The following is a 24,111-nucleotide window of genomic DNA, read 5'->3' as shown; positions in this document are numbered from 1 at the left end:
TTCCTCTTTTGATGAATGTTTGGACCATCTGGTCCTTGTGTTATCTAGATGTAAGCAAACCATCGAATGAGTGGGTTGGGATAGAAGGTGGAGGTTACATTAAGAAGGTGGAGGTTACATTAAGAAAAACAACCATGGAATTTAACTGGGTGCATCAAAAAGGGCTACCTCTTGCGAAGTGTCATGTAATTTTTTGTTTCTTTTTCCTTTTGTATCAAAAGTGTTTCCTTGTTCCAAAAAAAAAAAAAAAATCAAGTATTCAAATTCCATTTGTGTCACGTAAAGAAAATAGTTCTCTCTTATCCAAAAATAAAAGAGAGTAGTCAATGTAAATAAGAGTCATGTAAAGAGTCATCTTTTGTTTTATTGTAATAAGCAAGGAAGGGTGTATGCCATTGATGTACAACGCGAGTAATTGTGAAATACCTCCAACCCATTCACAATTCTCGTAAAGTCCGGACAGCTAGCTAGATTTCGACCTCGGTTCTTAGTCTGAGAAACTATCTCTTGGTGATTAGTAGTCATAACATCTGATCTTTCTTTACACATGTGTAGATACACTTTACACTCTTATCACATGTCTTTATTTGTTATCAGTGCTAGGATTGTGCCTTTGATAGCTAGATTGACATCTCCATTTTGCTGTGAGCTTAAACTGTCTTGCACATGTCACATTTGATGGAATCTGAGCTTGTATTTTGTCCTAGAACTTTGTAGGTACGTTCTAAGCAAACCTTCACGAGACTTCAACTCGTCCACTAGGGACACTTAGTGGTTTAAAAGGCTTATTGCATTCGCTAAATGCAATCGAGAGACCAGCGATAGTGGTATAGGTAGGATTTCCTTAGTTTCTGTTTTACTTGAGGACAAGTAAAATCCAGGTTTAGGGGTATTTGATAGGCGCCAAATATTGCATTATTTATCATCGTTTTATTGGCACTTATCCCATTTTGCATACCATAATTCCCCCATTTGTAATCAATTTTGTATTTTACTCTCCTCAAGGATAATTACTTAATATTGTTTAATTTTGTATTTTTAGGTACCAAATAAAGACTAGATGAGTTGCGGAGCCAAAAGAGCAAAGACACGGGAGAAAGCCGGTGGAAACTCTAGCGGAAAAGAAGTGAAGAATGTGTTATGGAAGACTCAAGGATAAAAATGGGCTTAAAAAGGAAGAAATTGTTCTTAAAGAAGAAGTGGGCTCAAGATTACCTAAGCCCAAATCCAATTCCTAAACCCAAATCCATATCCTAAACCCAAAATTCAATACCCAAACCCGTTTTCCTTCTTAACCGTAAGATTGGATCCATTCCATCATCCAACGGTCGCTGCGTCATCATGCATCAGATTTCGATGAACCTGACCAACATTACAGCACCTAACTCCATCTTGAGTCGTTAGTTTCGTTGTATTTTTGCATCCAACGGTCGCTCATAATCTGTCTCCATCTCGCCGTTAGATCCGTTTCAGAAGTTATCATCCCATGAATTCCCTTCACAAAACATCAAATTTGATGATCCCGTTTAACACCTAAGCAACCTAACCCTATTACCCGCACCAAACGCACCCTTCTCCCAAATCCATCGAGTTTCTCTTCCATCCCTTTCTTCTTCTCTGCAACCATCTTCTCCCCCCCAAATCACTCAACCATCTTCTCCCCCAAATCACTCAACCACCACCACTCGAGCCATCATCACTTCTAACAACCAAGACCTACTTTTCTAGCCACTTATTACATCACCTCCTAATCGTTTCATCTCACAGGAACCCTAGGTTAGGAGTTGATGAAATAGGTGAGGTTAGAGGATAAATCGAAGGCATGGGTAGCATCAGCAGACGAGAAGGAAGCATGGGTGAGAGCTATCAGTCGTTTTCAGAGATTAGGTAAGGATTTTTTGTAAAACCCTAATTTCACTGATTTGGGGATTTTGGAAATTTTTTTGTTGTAACTATAAAAGAGTGTTAGGGGTTGTAAAATTCGGCATCTCTGGGCTAGCCAGTGAGAAATATTTGCAGTTCAATATTAATTTCGAAATTCATTTTCAATTCATCTATGTTGAATCTCTCTTATGCATAAAGGTTGAATGTGAATTGTATGCTGTGTAATGTGGAGCATGTTTATACCTGTTAGTATCATGATTACAAGCATGTCCATGTTCTAATTCACTTGATAGGGTTTAGAGGAAGCTCTTGATCATATGCTAGGAATGTTAATGTATTTGTATGTTCTTTTATTGAGCTGAATTGCCTTAGGATGAATGCTTAGACATTTGGGATACCTGCTTGTGATCACCTGTGCTGTTAGAAGACAGCTGATACTAGGAGTGGAGCTAGGTCTTTGGCCAAGAATTCAATCCACTAGAGAGATTGCCTTAACCTAAACAGCTAGAGGAGCTAAATGCCTGTGATTAGTTGTGCTGATTAAAGACAACTGATGCTAGGGGTAATTTGGTTAGGACAGTTAGTATAATCCTCATTGTAGTCTTTCATGAAAGAACAAGACATACATTGCATCATAATTTCCTTAGCCTAGGGTCAAGTAGTGGAATCAAAAGCCTTAGTACCTTCTTTTGAATTCAGATAACTTTAGAAATTTAGAAAACTTTAGCAAATCCTCCAAGTCCCTGTGGACAAACATCTATTTACATTCTATCTTCATCAAGACCCTGTATACTTGTAGGTAAAACATAGGTTGTAGTTTTTAGGTCTCATTCCTTGAGCTACCATCGTCCCAGTGTTGGGTTTAGCTCATCATGATAAAAACACGCTCAAAGTATTTATTTATTGCTCAAAGGGTGTTTACAAGGATGAAAATGGAGATGAAATAATAAAACAGTGAATGTGCGACCCATAGAAAGCGTCCAAAATGAACGACACAGAAGAAGTGTTATTGTTACTGTATCTCTAAGACCCACATCTACGACCCACGTCTGTGAGTCTATTTCACTGTTGAAAAATGACTGCTGATGCAGGTCAGTTCTTCGTGTTCTTCATATTCATCAGTTGCAGCAGCAGCAGAAACCGAGTTTGGGAAAACTCGAATTTCTTCTTCTCTGGCTCTCCTAATCCCCCCAGACTCTCGACCCCCTCTCTAGTAGACCCAAAAAGCCTATTTATACCCAACAACACCTCCAAATCTCGCCAATAACTCCAATATAATTCTTCATTATGCGGGCAGTGAATAACGATATTTTCTGAATATTTTCTTACCAAACTTGGAATTTCTTGCGTAAACTTCCTCCCTCCACACTCCAAATCGATTCTTCACGACCCAAAGTGATGCTCGAGCCATTCCACATCATCAGAACACGTCCATAACTTTCCATGACGCGTGATTATCATCCTCCAGTGCATGCTTGCCCTGTTTTGAACTCGAGAATCAAAACACGTATTCCAGCCAAATTTGATCGAAACCACCACCCAAACTTTGTTCCTTATGCCAAATCACATCTTTCTACCAATTTTCAACGATTGAATAGCACTCTAACCCATTCATTTTGACAATCAAATTCTGCCAGTTGAAAACTTCATTTCCCGCCAAAAACACAAATTCAAATTATTGAAGAAGGTGCCCCTTATCCAGAGTGTTGGGGTGTGAATATCAATTTGGATGGAAATAGTAATTTTTCTGGGTTCCTCCGGGACATTTCTGGGGTGCCTACGGTACATTTCTCCGGGGTGTAAAACACTGCTTTTTGAGCCCATTTCGCCGCAAGGGCTTATTTCTCTAAAATTTCCTACAAGAACACAAAATAACACAATAAGTACTTAATCGAGTCTAACAATACAGAACATTGAGAACAAAATAGACACATAAATGCGTCTATCAAATACCCCCAAACTTATTATTTGCTAGTCCTCGAGCAAATTTATTCTAGAAAGGAAAATCATTTGAACCCCTAGGTGGCCCTAGTGGCGGAGTGTTGTCTCCAGAGGGTTTACCAGAGGTGTCCCCACAAAACCTTTATACTCCAGACCCTAGATATCTACAACGAACCTTGGAAGGCACTAAAGAATCTCCTTGGTTGGCATACTTATTGACTACAAGAGGAAGTACCCTGATGCGAAATTCCAATTGATGTACACGAGTTTGCACTCAAGCATACTAAAATTCATATATAAGTGACAGAGATCTACTCAGATAGTTGCACTATGGACATCATATTCGGAGTCAAACTAATCACATGGAAAGATTAAGAGATGGATATAGAAAAACATAGATAGTTTGGATGTTTACTAAGTGAACGGCGTTTCCCATATCTGTCTGAAGGCCTCCGCCAAAATGAACCTATCCTAATGGATTGAGATACTAGTCTGACTAATATCAACACATTGTCATATACAAGGGAACCAGTGGTCGATAACCTAACTCTAGGTCAACACAACTAGCATATACAAGGGTACCAGTGGTCGACTTTATTGAATTTATTCCTTTTGGTCAAATGGTCTTGTCTCAATTTTTTTTTTTTCATGGTATCTCAATCACTCTAATTCACCCTAGCATTGGTAACAACTTGAATTATGGGCCCCACCTATCACTTAGAGAAACATAGTTTAAAAACAAAATAAAAATAGAAGTGAAAAGGACTCAACGAGATATGGTGCAACTATCATGTTATTTCTAACACCTGAGCTCTGTGCTTTTATGAATAGACTCTATAGATGTTTCCATCTAATCAGATTGGTTCCTCAACTCCTATAACCAAGATGCTTCCATCCACTTAGATTGGTTAGTGCCATCCTAAATACGCATAAATTTCTAGGCTCTGGAGTTTATTTATTGCAACTAAAAAGTTTCTCCCGTACGCCCAAACTTAAATCTAACATTGTCCTCAATGTTCTAAAGATGAAACTAAAAGCATGAACAAGGAGAAATTGTTACTATTTGAAGCGGAAGAGTTAAGGAAAGATATTACCGTGTTGCATGAGCATGGGATACCTCCCAAGAAGTGCTAAGTTTAAAGTCTTCCGCCAGACTTAGGAAAGGATTAGTCAACTCGAACCATAAAATAAGAGTCGAAATAACTGTGGGTCTTCAAAACTAAATAGAGCTGACCAAAGGAAATTGCAATGAACCAAGAAAGTGAACAAGACTAGCATGCCCTTACTTAGTTTCCTGATTAAGAAATTTATATCTAATTGTGGTTCAGGTTCAGGTTCTATGAAAGGGTCTAAATAGAAAATTTTCATTGGCTGCGTTTCTTCATAGGTGGGATCCGAATCATTAGGTCCTAGAGTCTGGAAAAACTCAAATATGATCTTAGAAGCGCACAATAATAACCTAAATAACTGAGGATCCTCTAAGTCAATAAGATTTGACTTACACAGCTGACCACAATGAAAGAGGTGGTCTTCCTTAAGAAAATGTGTCGACCCTAATATCCTAAAGTGATTAGGTTTAGTCTCAAAACTTAATAACCGACACATCTTAAAATCAAAAGTTCCCACAATTGGTTGAAAAGTTTTGGGTGGGAAAACAAAGTCAATCTTGGTATCATAGCCTGGATTAACCACATCAACCAGAGGATGGGTTTCTAACAACTGAGCTTCTTTCTGGACATCATTAGGTTCGGGAAAACGTGTATGAAGATAATCTTGTAAGATGGTTGAGGCACAAATGTCAAGTCCTACAGGAGGGTACTTTCTAAGAGTTAAAGCACACGGAGAATGATAATCACCCCCAAACTTAGAGTTTTCTGTGTCTCTAGAAAGACTAGTCACAACTTCCCTAATTTCTAGGTCATCAGATTCCTGGAAATGGTCAATTGATTCTTCTAAGTCAGGTCCATCCTCACTCATCTCTACGAGTTCATATTCTTCGTCTAAGACTATTATTTCTAAATCGCTAGACTCTAAAACATTATTCTCAGAATAAACTCGTTCCTCTAAATCATTATCGGCTTTGTAAACAGGAAATACTACATCGTCTAAAACGAGGGTATCTCTAGTCAAATCCTCATCCTTTTGAATAGGTGAATAATTATTAGAATTATTTGGATTTGAACTAGAAATATTACTATCATTGTAAAGCTCAATTGGAGTAACCATTTCCTGATCACTATTCCTACATAAGTATGATTCTCCATCAACACTATCCTCATCATAATAACATGAAAAAGATCGAACCTCGTCAAAACAAGTAGCTAGTGTTACCAATTCTAACCTCGTCATCTTGATTATGAAAATAACTATCCTCATTTTTAAGGGTATTATTGGAAACACTTTATTGGAAAGTAAGATTATTTCGAGCAAGTCTTTCGTTCGTCTCAGCCATCATCTTGAGGGATTCCTCTATAGAAAGTTCACTCATTATTGTAGTTCTTTCGTCTAGAATTACACTATTCATCTCAGCTAACTTACGTGTCGACTCAGCTAACTCCCTGAGGGACTCTTCTAAAGGAGGAATAGGAACAGAGGGATCATAAAAAGGACTATTTTTCAATAGTTTGATTGTATCCTCTAGAGACGAAGAACTAGTACTATAATCTTCTTGCTCGTAAGACTGATGCATGTGTGGATAGTAATTGGGCTCACCAGGGTATGACCCATATCCTTCCAAATGATGGTGTTCCCAACCACTATTCCCAACATGGTCATAGAAAGGATGATGTCCATATTCAAATTCAGGTCGATAATCATTGTATTGGCTTCTATCATACCAGTTCGACATTCTTAATTGCAAGGGAATTATACACAATCACAAACAAGGCTGACTCGACCAAATCAAACCTATAAAATCTAGCAAACAACAAGCATGATGGCTCCACTTAGATTGTTTCTAGACTTGCTTCTATCTCTCGAAGGGGAATTCGTTACAATTTAAGCAAACCCCTCTGGAATCAATCCGAGTCAAAGTAAGTTGAATTGAGGCGAGGGAAGCTCAGTGGAGCTTTGATACCCAAGGCCTTACCGCTATCACAAGGCGGCGCAGTCACGCATTCAACTCACAGAAACCATCATGAACTTCGAGGTGTGCTTAAGAAAGTAACCAATATCCTTCGAAAATTTTCCTGATAAGCGCGATACCCTATCGGTCTCGTTCTAGTCAAGTTTTAAGCTTGGGTTCGCGTTAGGTTTCGTTTTCCTAAGGCGGGCAAGAAGGGAGCGGTGATGAAATCCGAACCCTTATCTTGTATTGGCCAGGCCTTGCCCTTTACTAGGAATTTAAAAACAGTCCAAATTCGTCCTCAATCAATGAATCACCTTAAGGAATACAGTAACTCGCTTACAGGATATTCGCGAGTGTTTCGATGGACTTACCTCCCGTACCAGACGGGGGATGAACCTTTGAAGTCGACTCGGGCCACGACTCCTATGTCATGTACGAACCCGAGGGGCCGAGATAATATAGTAATCGTCGTCCTTCCCTGCACACAGTTTATATAAAAAAAAAAATTAATAATAATACCCTTCCGTAGGGTTAAAAAAAGAATAAAGTCCAATTGTCCATAATAAAGTCCAAATTAAAAGTCCAAAAATTATGAAAAATAAAGCCTATTTACAAATCCTAAAAAAAAATTATGTCTTTTTTTTTTCTCTTTTAGCTTTTAGCTTTAAGCTTTTTGTTCCCAAGTCCTTAGTATTCCACTTCGAACCTGTAAATCAAAGACACAAAAAGAAACGTAAAAAGGAACAAATAATAGTAAAAAAATAATAAAAACCTAAAAATTCTACCTAAGAACAAATCCGCGTCGGCGGCGCCAAAATGATTAATGATTTTTTGTGGGATGTAATAATTAGGATTCGTTTCAGACTTGTGAAGGAAATGGAATTTTTAGATTTAATAAATATATACAAAAAATATTAACAACATGGGAAAGAGTACTGGGACTAAAGATTCGGCCGTTTTTTTTTTCTTCAAATGGTTCAGAAATTAATTCTAGCAATTATAGTTCAAAAACAAAACAAATATTAACTCTAGTTTATTGCCAAGATAGATTTTATAAAATATTACTTGTATTTCTTAAGCATGGCATATCAAAAATCCCTAGGACTAAGCATACTTCACCAAATGAAATCACAAGTAATTAATTTAAAATCTTAATTCAATTAAAATTAGTGCAAAAAGTAAATAAAAGAATTAATGAAATTACCACATGGATGAAATTCGACCTCCTCCGTCGTCCCAGTGTTGGGTTTAGCTCATCATGATAAAAACACGCTCAAAGTATTTATTTATTGTTCAAAGGGTGTTTACAAGGATGAAAATGGAGATGAAATAATAAAACAGTGAATGTGCGACCCACAGAAAGCGTCCAAAATGAACGACACAGAAGAAGTGCTATTGTTACTGTATCTCTAAGACCCACACCTACGACCCACGTCTGTGAGTCTATTTCACTGTTGAAAAACGACTGTTGATGCAGGTCCGTTCTTCGTGTTCTTCATATTCATCAGCAGCAGCAGCAGAAACCGAGTTTGGGAAAACTCGAATTTCTTCTTCTCTGGCTCTCCTAAGCCCCCCAGACTCTCGACCCCCTCTCTAGTAGACCCAAAGAGCCTATTTATACCCAACAACAGCTCCAAATCACGCCAATAACTCCAATATAATTCTTCATTATGCGGGCAGTGAATAACAATATTTTCAGAATATTTTCTTACCAAACTTGGAATTTCTTCCGTAAACTTCCTCCCTCCACGCTCCAAATCGATTCTTCACGACCCAAAGTGATGCTCGAGCCATTCCACGTCATCAGAACACGTCCATAACTCTCCATGACGCGTGATTATCATCCTCCAGTGCATGCTTGCCCTGTTTTGAACTCGAGAATCAAAACACATATGCCATCCAAATTTGATCGAAACCACCACCCAAACTTTGTTCCTTATGCCAAAACACATCTTTCTGCCAATTTTCAGCGATTGAATCGCACTCTAACCCATCCATTTTTACAATCAAAATTCTGCCAGTTGAAAACTTCATTTCCCGCCAAAAACACAAATTCAAATTTTTGAAGAAGGTGTCCCTTATCCAGAGTGCTGGGGTGCGAATATCAATTGGGGTGGAAATAGTAATTTTTCTGGGTTCCTCCGGGACATTTCTGGGACGCTTCCGGTGCATTTCTTGGGTGCCTACGGTACATTTCTCCGAGGTGTAAAACACTGTTTTTTGAGCCCATTTCGCCGCAAGGGCTTATTTCTCTAAAATTTCCTACAAGAACACAAAATAACACAATAAGTACTTAATCGAGTCTAACAATACAGAACATTGAGAACAAAATAGACACATAAATACGTCTATCAGCTAACACTTGAATAAAGTCGAACTATCAAAATCCTACTAATGTCACCGCCATGGAAACCATCGAAATCCACGGACAGAACCGTTAAGGTTTCTAAGTCTCCTTGATGGCTAACATGGGAAACTATTTTCAAATAACTAAGCTTATGGTCGAATGATCTATTAAAGGTTAAATTAACATATATGCATAAAAGTGAAGGCGAGGATCAACAAAAAAGGTAATTCTTCTTTGTAAAAGAGGATCAGCACATATGCAAAGCGACTGCCATCATTCACCATCCAGCTACATCTACAAAAAACACGAAAAATCATCAAAGCAACCTTAAATTCAAATTCTAAGTTTGATCAAAATTTTAACTCGCATTCTCAATACCCCTAATGAAGTTCCAACGAATAAACCATCGAAATCCATAAGGATATCCCCGCTAAAATTTCTAAGCCTATAAGAGGGCCAACACTTTAATAAAGTTGAACTATCAAAATCTTATTAATGTCACCGCCATGGAAACCATCGAAACCCACGGACAGAACTGGTAAGGTTTCTAAGTCTCCATGATGGCTAACATGAGGAACTATTTCTAAATAACTAAGATTATGGCCAAAGGTTAAAAGTTACATATCACATATACATAAAAGCGAAGGTGAGGATCAATAAAAAAAGGTAATTCATCTTTTATAAGAGAGGATCAGCACATATGCAAAGCGTCTGTCATCATTCACCGTCCAGCTGAATCTACACAAAACACGAAAAATCATTAAACAACCTTAAATTCAAATTCTAAATTTGATCAAATTTTAACTTGCATTCTCAATATCCCTAATGAAGTTCAAACAAAGAAACTACCGAAATTCATAAGGCGAAACCCGCTAAAGTTTCTAAGCCTCTAAAAGGTCCAACACTTGAATAAAGTCGAACTATCAAAATCCTATTAATGTCACTGCTATGGAAACCATCGAAACCCACGGACATAACCGTTAAGGTTTCTAAGTCTCCATGATGGAAAACATGGGGAATTATATTCAAATAACTATGCTTATGGTCAAAGGATCTATTAAAGGTTAAAAAGTTAAATATATAGCATATGCATAAAAGTGAAGGCGAGGATCAATAAAAAAAGGTAATTCTTCTTTGTAAGAGAGGTCCAGCACATATGCAAAGAGACTTCCATCATTCAATATCCATCTGCATCTATACAAAACACAAAAAATCATCAGAGCAACCTTAAATTCAAGTTCTAATTTTGATCAAAATTTTAACTTGCATTCTCAATATCCCTAATGAAGTTCCAACGAGTAAACTATAGAAATCCATAGGGAGAAACCCACTAAAATTTCTAAGCCTATAAGAGGCTAACACTTGAATAAAGTCGAACTATCAAAATCCTACTAATGTCACCGCCATGGAAACCATCGAAACCCACGGACAGAACCGTTAAGGTTTCTAAGTCTCCATGATGGCTAACATGGGGAACTATTTTCAAATAACTAAGCTTATGGTCGAATGATCTATTAAAGGTTAAATTAACATATATACATAAAAGTGAAGGCGAAGATCAACAAAAAAGGTAATTCTTCTTTGTAAAATAGGATCAGCACATATGAAAAGCTACATCTACAAAAAACACGAAAAATCATCAAAGCAACCTTAAATTAAAATTCTAAGTTTGATCAAAATTTTAACTCACATTCTCAATACCCCTAATGATGTTCCAACGAATAAACCATCGAAATCCATAAGGAGAAACCCGCTAAAATTTCTAAGCCTATAAGAGGCTAAAACTTGAATAAAGTCGAACTATCAAGATCCTACTAATGTCACCGCCATGGAAACCATCGAAACCCACGGACAGAACCGTTAAGGTTTCTAAGTCTCCATGATGGCTAACATGGGGAATTATTTTCAAATAACTAAGCTTATGGTCAAAGGATCTATTAAAGGTTGAAAGTTAAATATAACATCTATATAAAACTTAAAAGTGAAGGTGAGGGTCAGAAAAAAAAGGTAATTCTTCTTTGTTAAAGAGGATCAGCACATATGCAAAGCGACTGCCATCATTCACCATCCAGCTGCATCTACACAAAACACGAAAAATCATTAAAGCAACCTTAAATTCAAATTCTAACTTTAATCAAAATTTTAACTTGTATTCTCAATATCCCTAATGAAGTTCCAACGAAGAAACTACAGAAATTCATAGGGTGAAACCCGCTAAATTTTCTAAGCCTCTTAAAGGCCTAACACTTGAATAAAGTCGACCTATCAAAGTCCTACTAATGTCACCGCTATGGAAACCATCGAAACCCACGGACAGAACCGTTAAGGTTTCTAAATCTCCATGATGACTAACATATGGAATTATTTTCAAATAACTAAGCTTATGGTCGAAGGATCTATTAAAGGTTAAAAGTTAAATATAACAACATCTACATAAAATTGAATGAATGTGAGGATCAATAAAAAAGGTAATTCTTCTTTGTAAGAGAGGATCAGCACATATGCCAAGCGTCTGCAATCATTCCCCATCCAACTGCATATCTACACAAAACAAGAAAAATCATCAAAGCAATCTTAAATTCAAATTTTAAGTTTGATCAGAATTTAATTTGCATTCTCAATATCCTTCACGAAGTTCCAATGAAGAAACTACTTCTAAGTCAGAATTATCCTAGTGATGTCACCACTATAGAAACCGTCGCCACTGACAGAACCGTTAAAGTTTCTAAGCCTCCATAATGGCTAACATGAGGGATTAGTAAATAACTAGGTTCATGGGATCAATCATCAAAGAACAAATAAACCTAACTCGGTACCGATCACACTCCTCGTGAACTTCAAATGCTCATGTAGTAAACTTCAAGAGCACCATGCCAAATGAGAAAGGTAAATTAAATTAAGAAAAAATTCAAAAGAGCACCAAAGAATATATGAAAGAAAACTCAGAACAAGAAGTAGGAATAAGTCACTTATGTTGAAATTTTTTTACAGAATGACAATTACAAGACCTAAACCTAATCATGAATTTTAGGTCTAAACCCACTTTTTTTATATAACAAAAAAAAACAATTAGATCAGTCAATCATCATAAAATCTGTAAATTTTGAGTATAACAATCCTAAACATAAAATAAATTTTCGATGAAATACAAAAATAGATCTACACTCCATAACATGTTTGACAACAATAATATCGGAAAGTAAATAGAAAATGAAGAACAAACTGTAGAAAAAGATGAGGGAAACTCGAATGTAGGGTGTAATGGCAACTGCAAGATGAAACTTAGCTTATATAAAGACAACTCTCTTTATTGATGTTTAGAAAATCTCTCAAAACTAAACACAAGCTCTAATCTTGCTCATATGATCAACCACAACTTTGGTGATCATATATATATAGAACTATGAATTTCTTTTCCTAGTCCTATTACCTTATTACATGTCTTTCCTTTTCTTAGAACGAGATGACTTCTAATTCCCTTAGGATTACATCAATTTCCTAATCTTGTCCTAACCAGCTTGTTAGTGACTTCTATGTTGAAGTTTAACCAACATTTTCCCCGTTAAGCTTCAACCTTACCCGTGACATATCTTGTACTCCAATCAATTGTCTCATTTCTTCAAACTTGATCTGAGATAATGCCTTTGTCAATATATCTGCTTTCTGCTCAGTTCCTGGTATGTGTTCAACGTTAATGACCTCCTTCTCGATGCATTCTCGTATGAAATGATACCTTTTGTGAATGTGTTTCGTCTTCCCATGAAACACTGGATTTTTAGTGAGTGAAATTGCAGACTTATTATCAATCTTGATGAGAAATTTTTCAGGTTCTCTTCCTTTGATTTCACCCAACAGTTTTTGAAGCCATATTGATTGTTTAGCCATAAACTCAGCTTCACAGGATGAGAGGGCTACAATGTCTTGCTTCTGTGAACACCATGTAATAGGTGCTTCACCTAGATAAAATATATGACCAGTTGTACCTTTTCCATCATCTTGGTCAATATTATGACTGCTGTCACTATACCCAACAATTCCTTTTTATCCTCCTCGACCATACTTCAATCTATAGCTGATTATTCCTCTTAGATATCTCAATATCTTCTTTATTACATCACCATGAGACTTGCGTGGACTCTGTATATAACGGCTTGCTACTCCCACAGAGAAAGCCAAATCTGGTCTTGTGTATAATAAGTATCTTAGGCATCCAACATTTCTTTTATAACTCGTTGAATCAATCTCTGCTTCTTCTTGTGCCTTTGAAACTTTAAGTACAAACTCCATTGGTATCTTAGTTGGATTACAAGTTTCAAGTCCTGCTTCTTTCAGAATTCTCCTTGCATAAGCTTCTTGTTTAATCTGAATCCCATCTACTCCTTGATGGACTTCTATGCCAAGGTAATAAGTGAGTTTTCCGAGGTCTGACATCTCAAACTTTGATGACATTTCTCTCTTGAACTCATTGATCACCTTAAGGGAATTGCCAGTCAAAAATAGATCATCTACATAGACTGCAATCACAAGAAGCGTTCCCTTTTCTTCTCTTCAGTATACAGAAGTTTCTTTAGAACACTTTATGAATTTCATTCCCTTTAATATTTAATCTAACTTTGTATTCCAGGATCGAGGAGATTGTCTTAGACCATATAGAGCTTTTGATAACTTATAAACCTTATGCTCTTGTCCTTTTACTTCAAAACCTTCTGGTTGTTCAACATACACATCTTCTCGAAATTCACCATGTAAGAATGTTGTCTTAACGTCTAAGTGGTGAATTTCCCATGAGTTTGATGATGCCTATGCAATTAATAAGCGTATTGTTTCAATTCTAGCAACTGGTGCAAAAACTTCATCAAAATCTATGCCTGATTCTTGTACATATCCTTTAGCTACAAGCCTTGCTTTGTATTTATTGACAGTACCATCAGCATTCCGTTTTATTTTGAAGATCCACTTAAGACCAATCACTTTTACCCCACCTGGCTTATCAACTAGAAACCAAGTCTTGTTTCTGTTGATTGAAATAATTTCTTCTATACATACTTGTGTCCATTTAGTCGAGACCTTTGCTTCCTGAAAATTCCTTGGTTCATCATTAACAGAAAGTAGCATAATCTCACATTCTTCTGCAGCTTGAAGAACATAATCCTCCAGATATTGTGGCTTTTATATCTGTCTTGTTGATTTTCGTAGTGGAATGGGTTGAGTTATTTCATCGATCTCCTCTTCTTCTTCTTCTTCTACTACTTCTTCGTTATTCTCAGTGTTTTCATTATTTTCTTCTTATTCTTGATTAACATCATTGTTTCCATTGGTATTGATGATTATGGGTCCTTCTCCTTCATCAATTACTTGACCCCATCTCATGTGAAACATTCCTGGATCCCTACTTGATCCATCATTAGTTTCTTTCCAGTTCCAGTTTTCTTTTTCATCGAATACCACATCTCGACTCACTATTGCTCTTTTCATTGTTGGATTGAATAATCTGTAAGCTTTGGATCCAGGCTCAATTCCTAGATGCACAAGAGTCTGAGATCGATCATCCAGTTTCTTAAGAGTTGCAGAATCAACTTTTGCGTATGCTTTGCAACCAAACACTCTTAAATGATCTATGTTTGGTTTTCTCTTTCGCAAACTTTCATATGGAGTCATGTCTTTCAGATCTTTCGTAGGTATCCTGTTTATTAGGTATGTGGAGTGTCGTACAGCTTCTCCCCATAGATAATTAGGTACCTGCATAGCCTTTAAATAACTTCTTGTCATCTCCATTAGAGTCTTGTTTCTCCACTCCACCACTCCGTTTTGTTGTGGTGTATATGGTGCTGTGAGTTGCATTTTGATTCCATTTGACTCACAGAACATTTTGAACTCTAAGGAAGTGAACTCTCCTCCTCTATCAGTTCTAAGCATTTTGACCTCCTCTTTTAACTCTTTTTCTATCAGATTTCTGAAAGCTTTGAATCTGTCAAATGCTTCACTCTTTTCTTTCATAAGAATAGACCACATATATCTTGAGAAGTCATCTATAATAACAAATATGTATTTGTTATTTGCAAGGGTTTGTGGTGTAATAGGACCACATAAATCAGCATGAAGAAGCTCTAATGTCTTTGAGGCTCTGATTGTTGTTGTTTTTGGAAAACCTTGACGCGTTTGTTTCCCAACTAAACATGATTCACAGATCCTTGATTCATCGTTTATCTGTGGTAGCCCTCGAACCATCTTGTTCTGAGACATTGCCTTTAAAGTTCTAAATCTTATGTGTCCTAACCTTGCGTGCCACTTCCATGTCTGATCTTCCAGTCTCATATTCAGACATAATGGCCTTCCAATCATGAGACTTATCTTGTAGAGTCTATTCTGTGAGCGTGAGACTCTAACTAAAAGTCTTCCACTTGGGTCATGAACTGTTAGATAATCTTGTCGCATTCTAACATCACATCCAACTTCTGTAGCTTGTACTAAACTTAAAATGTTGCTTTGTAATTTTGGGATGAAGTAGATGTTTGTGACAAGCTTCTGTTCTCTGGTCTTGCTATGAAATAGAATTGATCCTTTCCCTTCAATTTCTACAGAAGATCCATCCCCAAACTTCACTTGTCCTTTGATTTTCTCATTGAGTTCAAAAAAATAGTGTCTCTTACCAGTCATGTGATTGCTGGCTCCATTATCTAAATACCAGATTCCTTCTTCTCCATCCTTTGATTCGTAGTTCTTTGGTATTAGGTTCCATTCGTTTAAGAATACAACTTCGTGCATGAAAAGAGATGTATCTGCTTCCCTTGCTTCATTCTTGTTTGCTTCTTCCATCTTTTGTATTCTTTCAGGGCATACAGAGGAGAAGTGTCCTGGTTTATCACATCTGTAACAAATAATGTTTGATCTATCCTTCTTTTCTTTCCCTTGGTTTTGATCATTCTGACTTGTTGTTCTATCTTGTGAGTTAAACCTTCCTCCCCTTCCTCGGCCACTGTTTCCTCTACCACCTCTTCCTCTTGTCGCAGAGTTTTGTTGGTAAGAGTTTGTGTAAAAGAGTTTTCCTTGAGTTTCTCCATTGTTTTCTTCATCAAGGATTCTCTCTTCATATGCTTTCAATCTTTCAATTATATCTTCATAGCTAGTCTTATTTAAATCTAAGACTTGTTCGAGAGAAGATATGATATGAATATACTTGGATCTTGGTAAACTATTGAGAAACTTCTTTACCAGTTTATCTTCATCAATGGATTGTCCAAGTGACGCAGCTTTTGAGGCTATCTCTGATAGCTTTCCTGCAAAGCTATCAATAGTATCAGTGTCTTTCATCTTCACTCTTTCAAATTCAGACATTAAGGTTTGCAGACGGGCTTCTTTAACTCGATCAGCTCCGAGATTACGTGCCTTTATTGCATCCCAAATTTTCTTTGAAGTTTCCTGTTCACCAACTTGTAGAACAAGACATTCTGGTATTGCTTGAAAGAGTAATCCAATGGCAACATTGTTTTTGTCTGGGTCCAATGTACCAGGATCAATTGTTTCCCAAACTTTGTAGATTTTCATCAGTACCTTCATTCTCATGGCCCATACTGTGTAGTTTGTGGCGTTGAGGATTGGAACTTGTATTGATGGTGGCGTGAACTGTTTTGCACCCACAATCGTGGTTTCGTTTTCCATGGCTCAGGAACAAGCTCTGATACCAATTAATGGCAACTGCAAGATGAAACTTAGCTTATATAAAGACAACTCTCTTTATTGATGTTTAGAAAATCTCTCAAAACTAAACACAAGCTCTAATCTTGCTCATATGATCAACCACAACTTAGGTGATCATATATATATAGAACTATGAATTCCTTTTCCTAATCCTATTACCTTATTACATGTCTTTCCTTTTCTTAGAACTAAATGACTTCTAATTCCCTTAGGATTACATCAATTTCCTAATCTTGTCCTAATCAGCTTGTTAGTGACTTCTATGTTGAAGTTTAACCAACAGGGTGTTCCTCTTTTCCCTTCCACGAACGAATACTACCACCACCGCCGACCTTCATTTCCACCACCTCTACTGCTTACCTCTCCAAATATCGGGGAAGATGGTTGTTTTTATTGTTTCCAAAGAGAAAGGGTAGGTGTAGTGGGTGGATAATATTTATTCCTTTTTGTTTCTATCTTGACTATCAAACCAAGTCAAATGGTGGACCGTCTTATTTCCATGGGCTCTACTCTGGTCACCGGGTTAGCTTTAGTTATGTTTTTCGTGGTTTGGAACGGTGCCTCGGAATACATTATTTCCAGCAAATATAACGTTCCATGGTTGCACTGGATTAGCCTTATAATGAAACCTTGTTGGTCATTTTGGATTTTATTAATTTTTTTCTTAGTTTTGGTTTATTTCTTAGTACAGAGGATTTCCTTTTCCTAGTCTTTGTACTACAAGGAATTGTAGACGCCTATATATAAGAAGGCCTCGCATTAAGATAGTAGTAGTATTGTAGAGAAGCATTGCTGCCATACAACCTTTGCTATAAGCGATCAGACGAAGATGGCACAAAGTATTGCTGCTGCAAGGAGGTTTTTAGTTTCAAGCACTTCAAAGGAATCAGTACTGGGGAAAGCAAGCAATTTCTTTTCATCCACGAAAGATATCCCGGCCACCACAAATCTCCACCAACCGAGAGACGTACATCATCTTTGTAAGCAAATGGATGAACTCCGGGAAGATGTACATTTTATACGTGAACGTTTAAGTATGGTATCGTACGTGGATCGTACTATTCTTACCTCTGGCCATGCCTATTATGGCAGACGGTTATGCACGTAAGAAGACGACAAAGAAGAGTGATTAATCTGGAGGTAGATTTGAGTCGGTTCTGCTCGACTCATCTAACCTAACGGTTTAACTCTCAAAGTAATTTTTTTATATATACATGTTTTTTACTTTTTTATTTGTTTTCTATTACAATTGAGGAGCCAAATTTAACTTCAAACCTGTTATATTGTTTAAGTTCAATCTCTTTTCATATCGAGGTCGTGTTTATAAGAAGATGATTGTACATGTACACCTCTTAAGATCGTATCTGTGATTATTTACCATGGTCATCAACACTGCATGCAAAATGAAGTATGACCCGAAACTCGATATGAAATCATCATGTGGTAGTTAAACAGAAAGTATATTGAAAGCTAAACAGAAAGTATATTGAAAGTATATTGAAATCATTAGAAAAGACCACTTTCAAATGAATGTAAAAATCCCTTTTGAAGCTTCACTTCGTGACCAAGTTCTTTGGTCAGAATTAGGATGGTCCCTCGAGAAGGATTGGAATAGCTCAGCAGGTAGATTAGAGGACTGGAAATCCTCCAAGAGACTGTTTTACCAAAAATACTAGCTGAATGTGATGAAGTTTCAAGTTAGGAACTCAATTAATATATGGCAAGAGGATTGGGTTCACAGTTTCAACTCAACCAATCAAATACTTAACTTATCACAGTTTAACTCAACCAATTGAATCGAAAGCTAACACTTGTTGCTTATCTCATGGATATTAGCAACAGCAACCAAGGATTTAAAATGCATTGCTACTCTAACATGAATAGGTAACACACAGGGTAAGATTAGATGGCTACTAACAGCGACTGGGGAAAAAACTGTAAAGCATAACAGCATATCCACAGAATAACAATAATCTAAATGATGCATTACCAACTAATCACAAATTAGCAAAATTTGTACACCAGGTTGATCGACATTGCACCTTCGGCTAGCCTTTAATATATATATATATTTCTGAACTTCAAACAAAAACAAAAAAAAACTTAATCCAAAATTAGCAAAGAATTCTAAAGCATAACCCCTCTTCAGATCAACCACTGCTGCTGAACTTAGCTTCGTACTCGTGGGGTTGCTGCAAAAGCAAACAAAATGTCAGTTGTGGCAATAGTGGATAATTAGTTTGTTTAGTAGTGATAACTAAATATACCATGAAAATGGCAGCAATCAATCTGCGAGCAAACCAACGTGCATGCATTGCGCGTTGACAACTAGCAGCGGCTGCTACTGTTTCAAACCTCAAGTAGACATGACCAGCACTGTGCCTGTGAATAGTTTTATGCCAGAGTAGATAGTCAAAATACGGATCAAAAACAAGAAATAAATGGGCACCAAATATGGAAACCAAAAAATACTTACTTATCCACATAGCAATGCTTCACCTGGCCAAACTGAGAACATTCTTCTTGGACTTCATCCCTGATGTCTAGATCAAAATCTGGTTCAGTCTGTGAAACTTGATGGTGTTAGTCCAATTGATTCCATTAGTGACTCTTGAGTCAAAGCTAAAACAATCAAGAAAAACAAGAAAGGTAACAAACCTCAGATGCGGGATCGAACATATTCTTCAACAACAGACATTCGGAAGGATTACCAATGGGTTCACTGGGAGTAGGGACAGCTAGTGCAGGAACAATACCAGCTTGCAGATTTAAAGGAAGGCCTGCAATTGGCTGAACTGGTACTTGCCCATTAACCATAGGTACTCCAAGAGACCCGACGATACTGCATTATGTTTGCAGGGTCAGCTTAGCCATGAATACAGAGAAAAAAGAAAGAGGTAACTAAAGAGACGAACCTAGTAGCAACACCAGTACGATCCAACTTCTGCATAAGCATTGCCCTGGATTGGGCATTTAATGACTGCATTGGAGAAATGAAACAGCATTATCTTTCAAATGAGCATTTCAAGACTGCTAAAACTCAGGAAACAGTACACTACGAAATTTGGAACCGCAACAATTGACAAAAAATATTACTCACCAAACCACCACCATCATCATCATCAAAGTCAGCTGCATTAGCTCCAGCATTCTGGACTCCCACATGATCTGTAACAGCAGAAACCTACACAAGAAGCACGACAAATTGCTACTAAGTTGACATTCAAAATCAATGCAGGGAATCAGAAATTTCATAGACATGCTCACAGACCTTGATAACCCTCCCGGCGATCTCCAATTTTCCGTTGAGGCTTTGAGCTGCTTTAGCATGTTCAAGCTGAGCAAACTGGAGGAAGAAGAGGACATTTAGAAAGGGGAAATTTTCCACAATTAACTTGACTAACAAAAATTAACAGGGTCCATCCTTACTTGCACAAAACCAAATCCTTTGCACTGGCCTGTCTCAAGATCAAGAGGTAGCTGCACAAGCTCCACTGGACCAAAAGGCTCGAAAACCTAGAAACAACATCACTAATTTTTCAACACACTGATGACTGGAGAGTATACATAAACATATCAAATGAATTTTTGGTTTTAAACCAACACCAGGGTCTTTTTAAAAATACCTGCCGAAGTTGTTCTTCAGTCATGTTAAAGTGTAGATTCCCAATGTAGAGTTTCCTAGCAACGGCCCCATAAGGCCCAGCAAGAGCTGCTGATCCTCCCGGAGTAGCAGTAGATTGAACAAGGTTCTTTTCAGCTTCTGAAGGCTTAACCATTACAGGTTGACCAAAGAGCTGGTGACCAGAAAGTGCAATTGCCATTGGCACAGACATTGAATCATAAAACTCAATATACCTGCAATAACCCAGCACCCGTTCATAAATTTAAGTCAATAGAAGGGGGAAAACAGAATAGTAAACTAAAATTTTCAAATGTCGAAAGACTGACGCTAATGCCCACAATTTCTTACAAAATAAACTGGTACATAAAGGACTACTACTGGTATTTTAAGGCCATGCCATGGTTGTGGTTATGGTTTCAAGTGCCAGGACAATGCACAACATGACACAAGATAGCTCAGCACCTTTTATCAGCATTATCATATTGCTATTAATTTGTGTCAGGAGTACAACCAAATTACGAGAGAGCAACAATTGTCAAGATAGCTCCCACATAAAGATCCATAACGCCATAAAGTCGGAACTTAAAAGTAGGATATACATACCCAACACCTTTTGATCGCCTAGAATTTCGGTCCATGATCAATCTTACATCCCTCACCTGAAAAGTAAAAGTTAACTGTTCAAATGATATCTTTGCATAAAGAGAAAAAGAACCATAGAAAGCTAGAATTTCGGTCCATGATCAATGTTACATCCGATAACCTGAAAAGTAAAAGTTAACTGTTCAAATGCTGTCTTTGCATAAAGAGAAAAAAAACCATAGAAAGCTAAAACTTACAAAGCGATACTTTACATGTTTGGTACACAATGTACCACCTATGGACGGCAGACTACATGATCATCAGTCAATTCATATATACTTATTGACTCACCAAATATAAAGTATGTTGAGCCACAAATAAGTCATTATACTACGCCTCAAGGAAGGCAGAGGAGCTTTACTGCAATAAGAAGCAAATGTATCTCAATGAAATGCATTCACACTAATTTGAGAGGTGTCTCATGCATCAAGAGTCTAAAAATTAAGGAGGCAATACACATCTTCAATAGTCAATTCAATTAATAATATGCAAGATTATACAACATGATTATCCACCACACCAGGGGCTGTGAATTCTGATACAATAGAGAACTTTTTATGCAAGTATATATACTATATAGGATAACAAAAGAACTACCAACTAAAACCAAGAAAATACGTTTCGCAGGATAGAATCAAATGTGCTATTAATTTTTCTAACCTTCCCCGCTTTAGAGAAGAACTCGTAAACATCTCTCTCGGTCGCCTTTAAAGGCATCTGCAACATCAAAATTCACATAAGAATTAAAAACTTAAGTGTCAAAAGAAGCACAGCATAAATCAAGATAGCACTTAAGTAATGAATAAACACGTCATAATACCTGATAAGCAAAAACTGTTCTCTGATCCCTCTCTGGGTCAGCTTCAGGCTCCATATTTTCTTTCTTATCCTTAAATCTCCTGCATGCGAAAACGTTCAATTATATAACAAACTGACATATTCATACTTGAAAAACTAATAAAAAAATAATTGACTACTAGTAGCTCTACTCCAAACCCATTTCTAACTTGAGCAAAATCTTCCATATGGAACTTACACTCTCCAGCTCTTTGATTAACTTTCTCAATTGACAGCAAAACCATTTACAATTTCATAGACAGATGAAATCGCCAAAATAAAAAAAGAGTGAAGACTTCGGTGAAAGGCCATAAAGTCTTTCAATGCCCAATTCTTACGTCTAAGAAGCTATACATACTATATCCTCATCGTTCCCACCAGCAAGGCATTTTTCACGATTTCCCTTGCATAGTAATCTTTGTATACACCATTGTGTCTGGTAAGCACATGAAATTAGTTGGCCTCAACAAGATACAAGACACACTAGACTATTGATACAACCGAAACAATTCACAAATTCATAATTCAAACACACAGTGTCAACTGTCCAACACCTAAGCTAGCTCGTAATGTGCACATCATCAAATAATATTCTCAGCCCTAAGTTACACAATACGAGATTGTGCAAAAACTTCAATCATAAATTCATCTAGGACAACTTAAAATGCGTACAGAATCAACAACAAATCATAAATTGAGCTACAATTATAACCTTAGATCATAAATTGAGCTACAATTATAAACTTAGAAGTGATTATTACCTGCTCATCTCTCTCTCCCTTTCCCTTGTTTCATTATCACGCTGTTCTCGTTCTTTTTCTCTAGCTTCTCTAATCTCTCTATCTCTACTCTTTCCCCTAACAACTTCTTTCACAGCTTCTTTCTCAACATCTTTCTCAGTATCACTACGATGTCTCCCCGAATGACTACTGCTTCTTCTAGATCTTTCCTTCTCCCTCTCCTTCTCCCTTTCCTTCTCCCTCTCCTTGTCTCTGCTACTTCCCTTCTCCCTCTCCCTTTCCCTTCCACCTCTATCCCCCCTTACACCATCTTTTTCACGTCTTTCTCCTCTATCACCTCTATCTCTTTCAGTCTCCTTCTCTAAATCTCTACTACTTCTATGCCTATCTTTTTCACCACCGCCACTTCGTCTTTCAGATCTAGAAGATCTTTCTCTTTCTCTATCTTCAACCTCTCCTCTCTTTGCACTACCATTCTCTCCTCTAGACCTCTTACTACTTCTCTTACTATCTGTTAACCTCTCATCATCATCAGCGCCATTTTCATCATCTTCAGCTCTTCTTCTACTACTTCTATAACTCTTCTCGCCTTCTTTTCTTCCGCCTGATGATTGATTTTCAGCTTTTGAATTCTCTGGATCTTCTACTCCTTTCTCTAGATACTCAATATCATCCAAATCCATATCTCTAGGGTTTCGAATTCGAGAATTATTATCCAGAAACCCTAGATTACTTTGGTAATTTTTCTTACAGTAGCAGTGGAGATATTTGGGAGAGCTTGAAAAACCCTAGGTTTAGATTTTCGTTCGTCTTCTTCCTTCGACTGATTTTGAGTTTGTGAATTGGGAATGTGGTACGCCGGGGGTGTATTTTATAAGGTTGTCATCTGTGTGTGTTGTAGCGGTTGGATTGTTTTATCATCGGGTGATTGATAAGATTGAGGAGTGATTAACGGTTGTGAGGTATTGGACTATTAGGTATACGGGTATGTCTGGATTTGACCCTATGAGGAAAGGATCTGGTACACGGAGTGTCGGAGATACTTATCTAATCTCTAGTTTTGGCCTCTTCATGTAATTCCTTGATGGATAAAATCCAGTTATGATGAGCATAATGGGAAAGATATGGTGAAACAAAAAAGAGGTAAAAAACAGTTTGCATAATGTGTTAAGGAGCAAATTTTGGGTCGTTAACATTTTTGGTGCATGTGGCAAATTTTAGACAACTTGGCGTCAATATAACATCATGGATGCAGATCTTGAGTTATGCGATAGGTTTTGTGAATTTATTAATCTGCCTTGAAATAAAGGGTTTTGTATGTCATAAAATT

General features: G+C 37.2%; 1 protein-coding gene across 1 annotated transcript; it reads right to left on the bottom strand.

The window, feature by feature from the left end:
- Positions 1 to 18,901: 18,901 nt before the first annotated feature.
- Positions 18,902 to 23,609, bottom strand: LOC113287123 (RNA-binding protein 39-like). Its single transcript, XM_026535804.1, has 13 exons — positions 22,803 to 23,609; positions 22,025 to 22,103; positions 21,865 to 21,921; positions 21,166 to 21,221; positions 20,564 to 20,795; positions 20,367 to 20,453; positions 20,209 to 20,283; positions 20,038 to 20,121; positions 19,853 to 19,917; positions 19,596 to 19,779; positions 19,414 to 19,502; positions 19,205 to 19,319; positions 18,902 to 19,129 (listed from the first exon to the last, which is right to left on the bottom strand). The coding sequence occupies exons 1-13, from the start codon at positions 23,462 to 23,464 to the stop codon at positions 19,088 to 19,090; spliced, it is 1,827 nt and encodes a 608-aa protein (XP_026391589.1). The 5' UTR covers positions 23,465 to 23,609; the 3' UTR covers positions 18,902 to 19,087.
- Between the last annotated feature and the right edge of the window lie 502 nt (positions 23,610 to 24,111).

This window comes from Papaver somniferum, chromosome 6 (assembly GCF_003573695.1).
Source record: "Papaver somniferum cultivar HN1 chromosome 6, ASM357369v1, whole genome shotgun sequence".
NCBI lineage: Eukaryota > Viridiplantae > Streptophyta > Magnoliopsida > Ranunculales > Papaveraceae > Papaver > Papaver somniferum.
The sequence above is the reverse complement of the archived record's forward strand: the minus strand, read 5'-3'. Positions and strand labels throughout refer to the sequence as shown.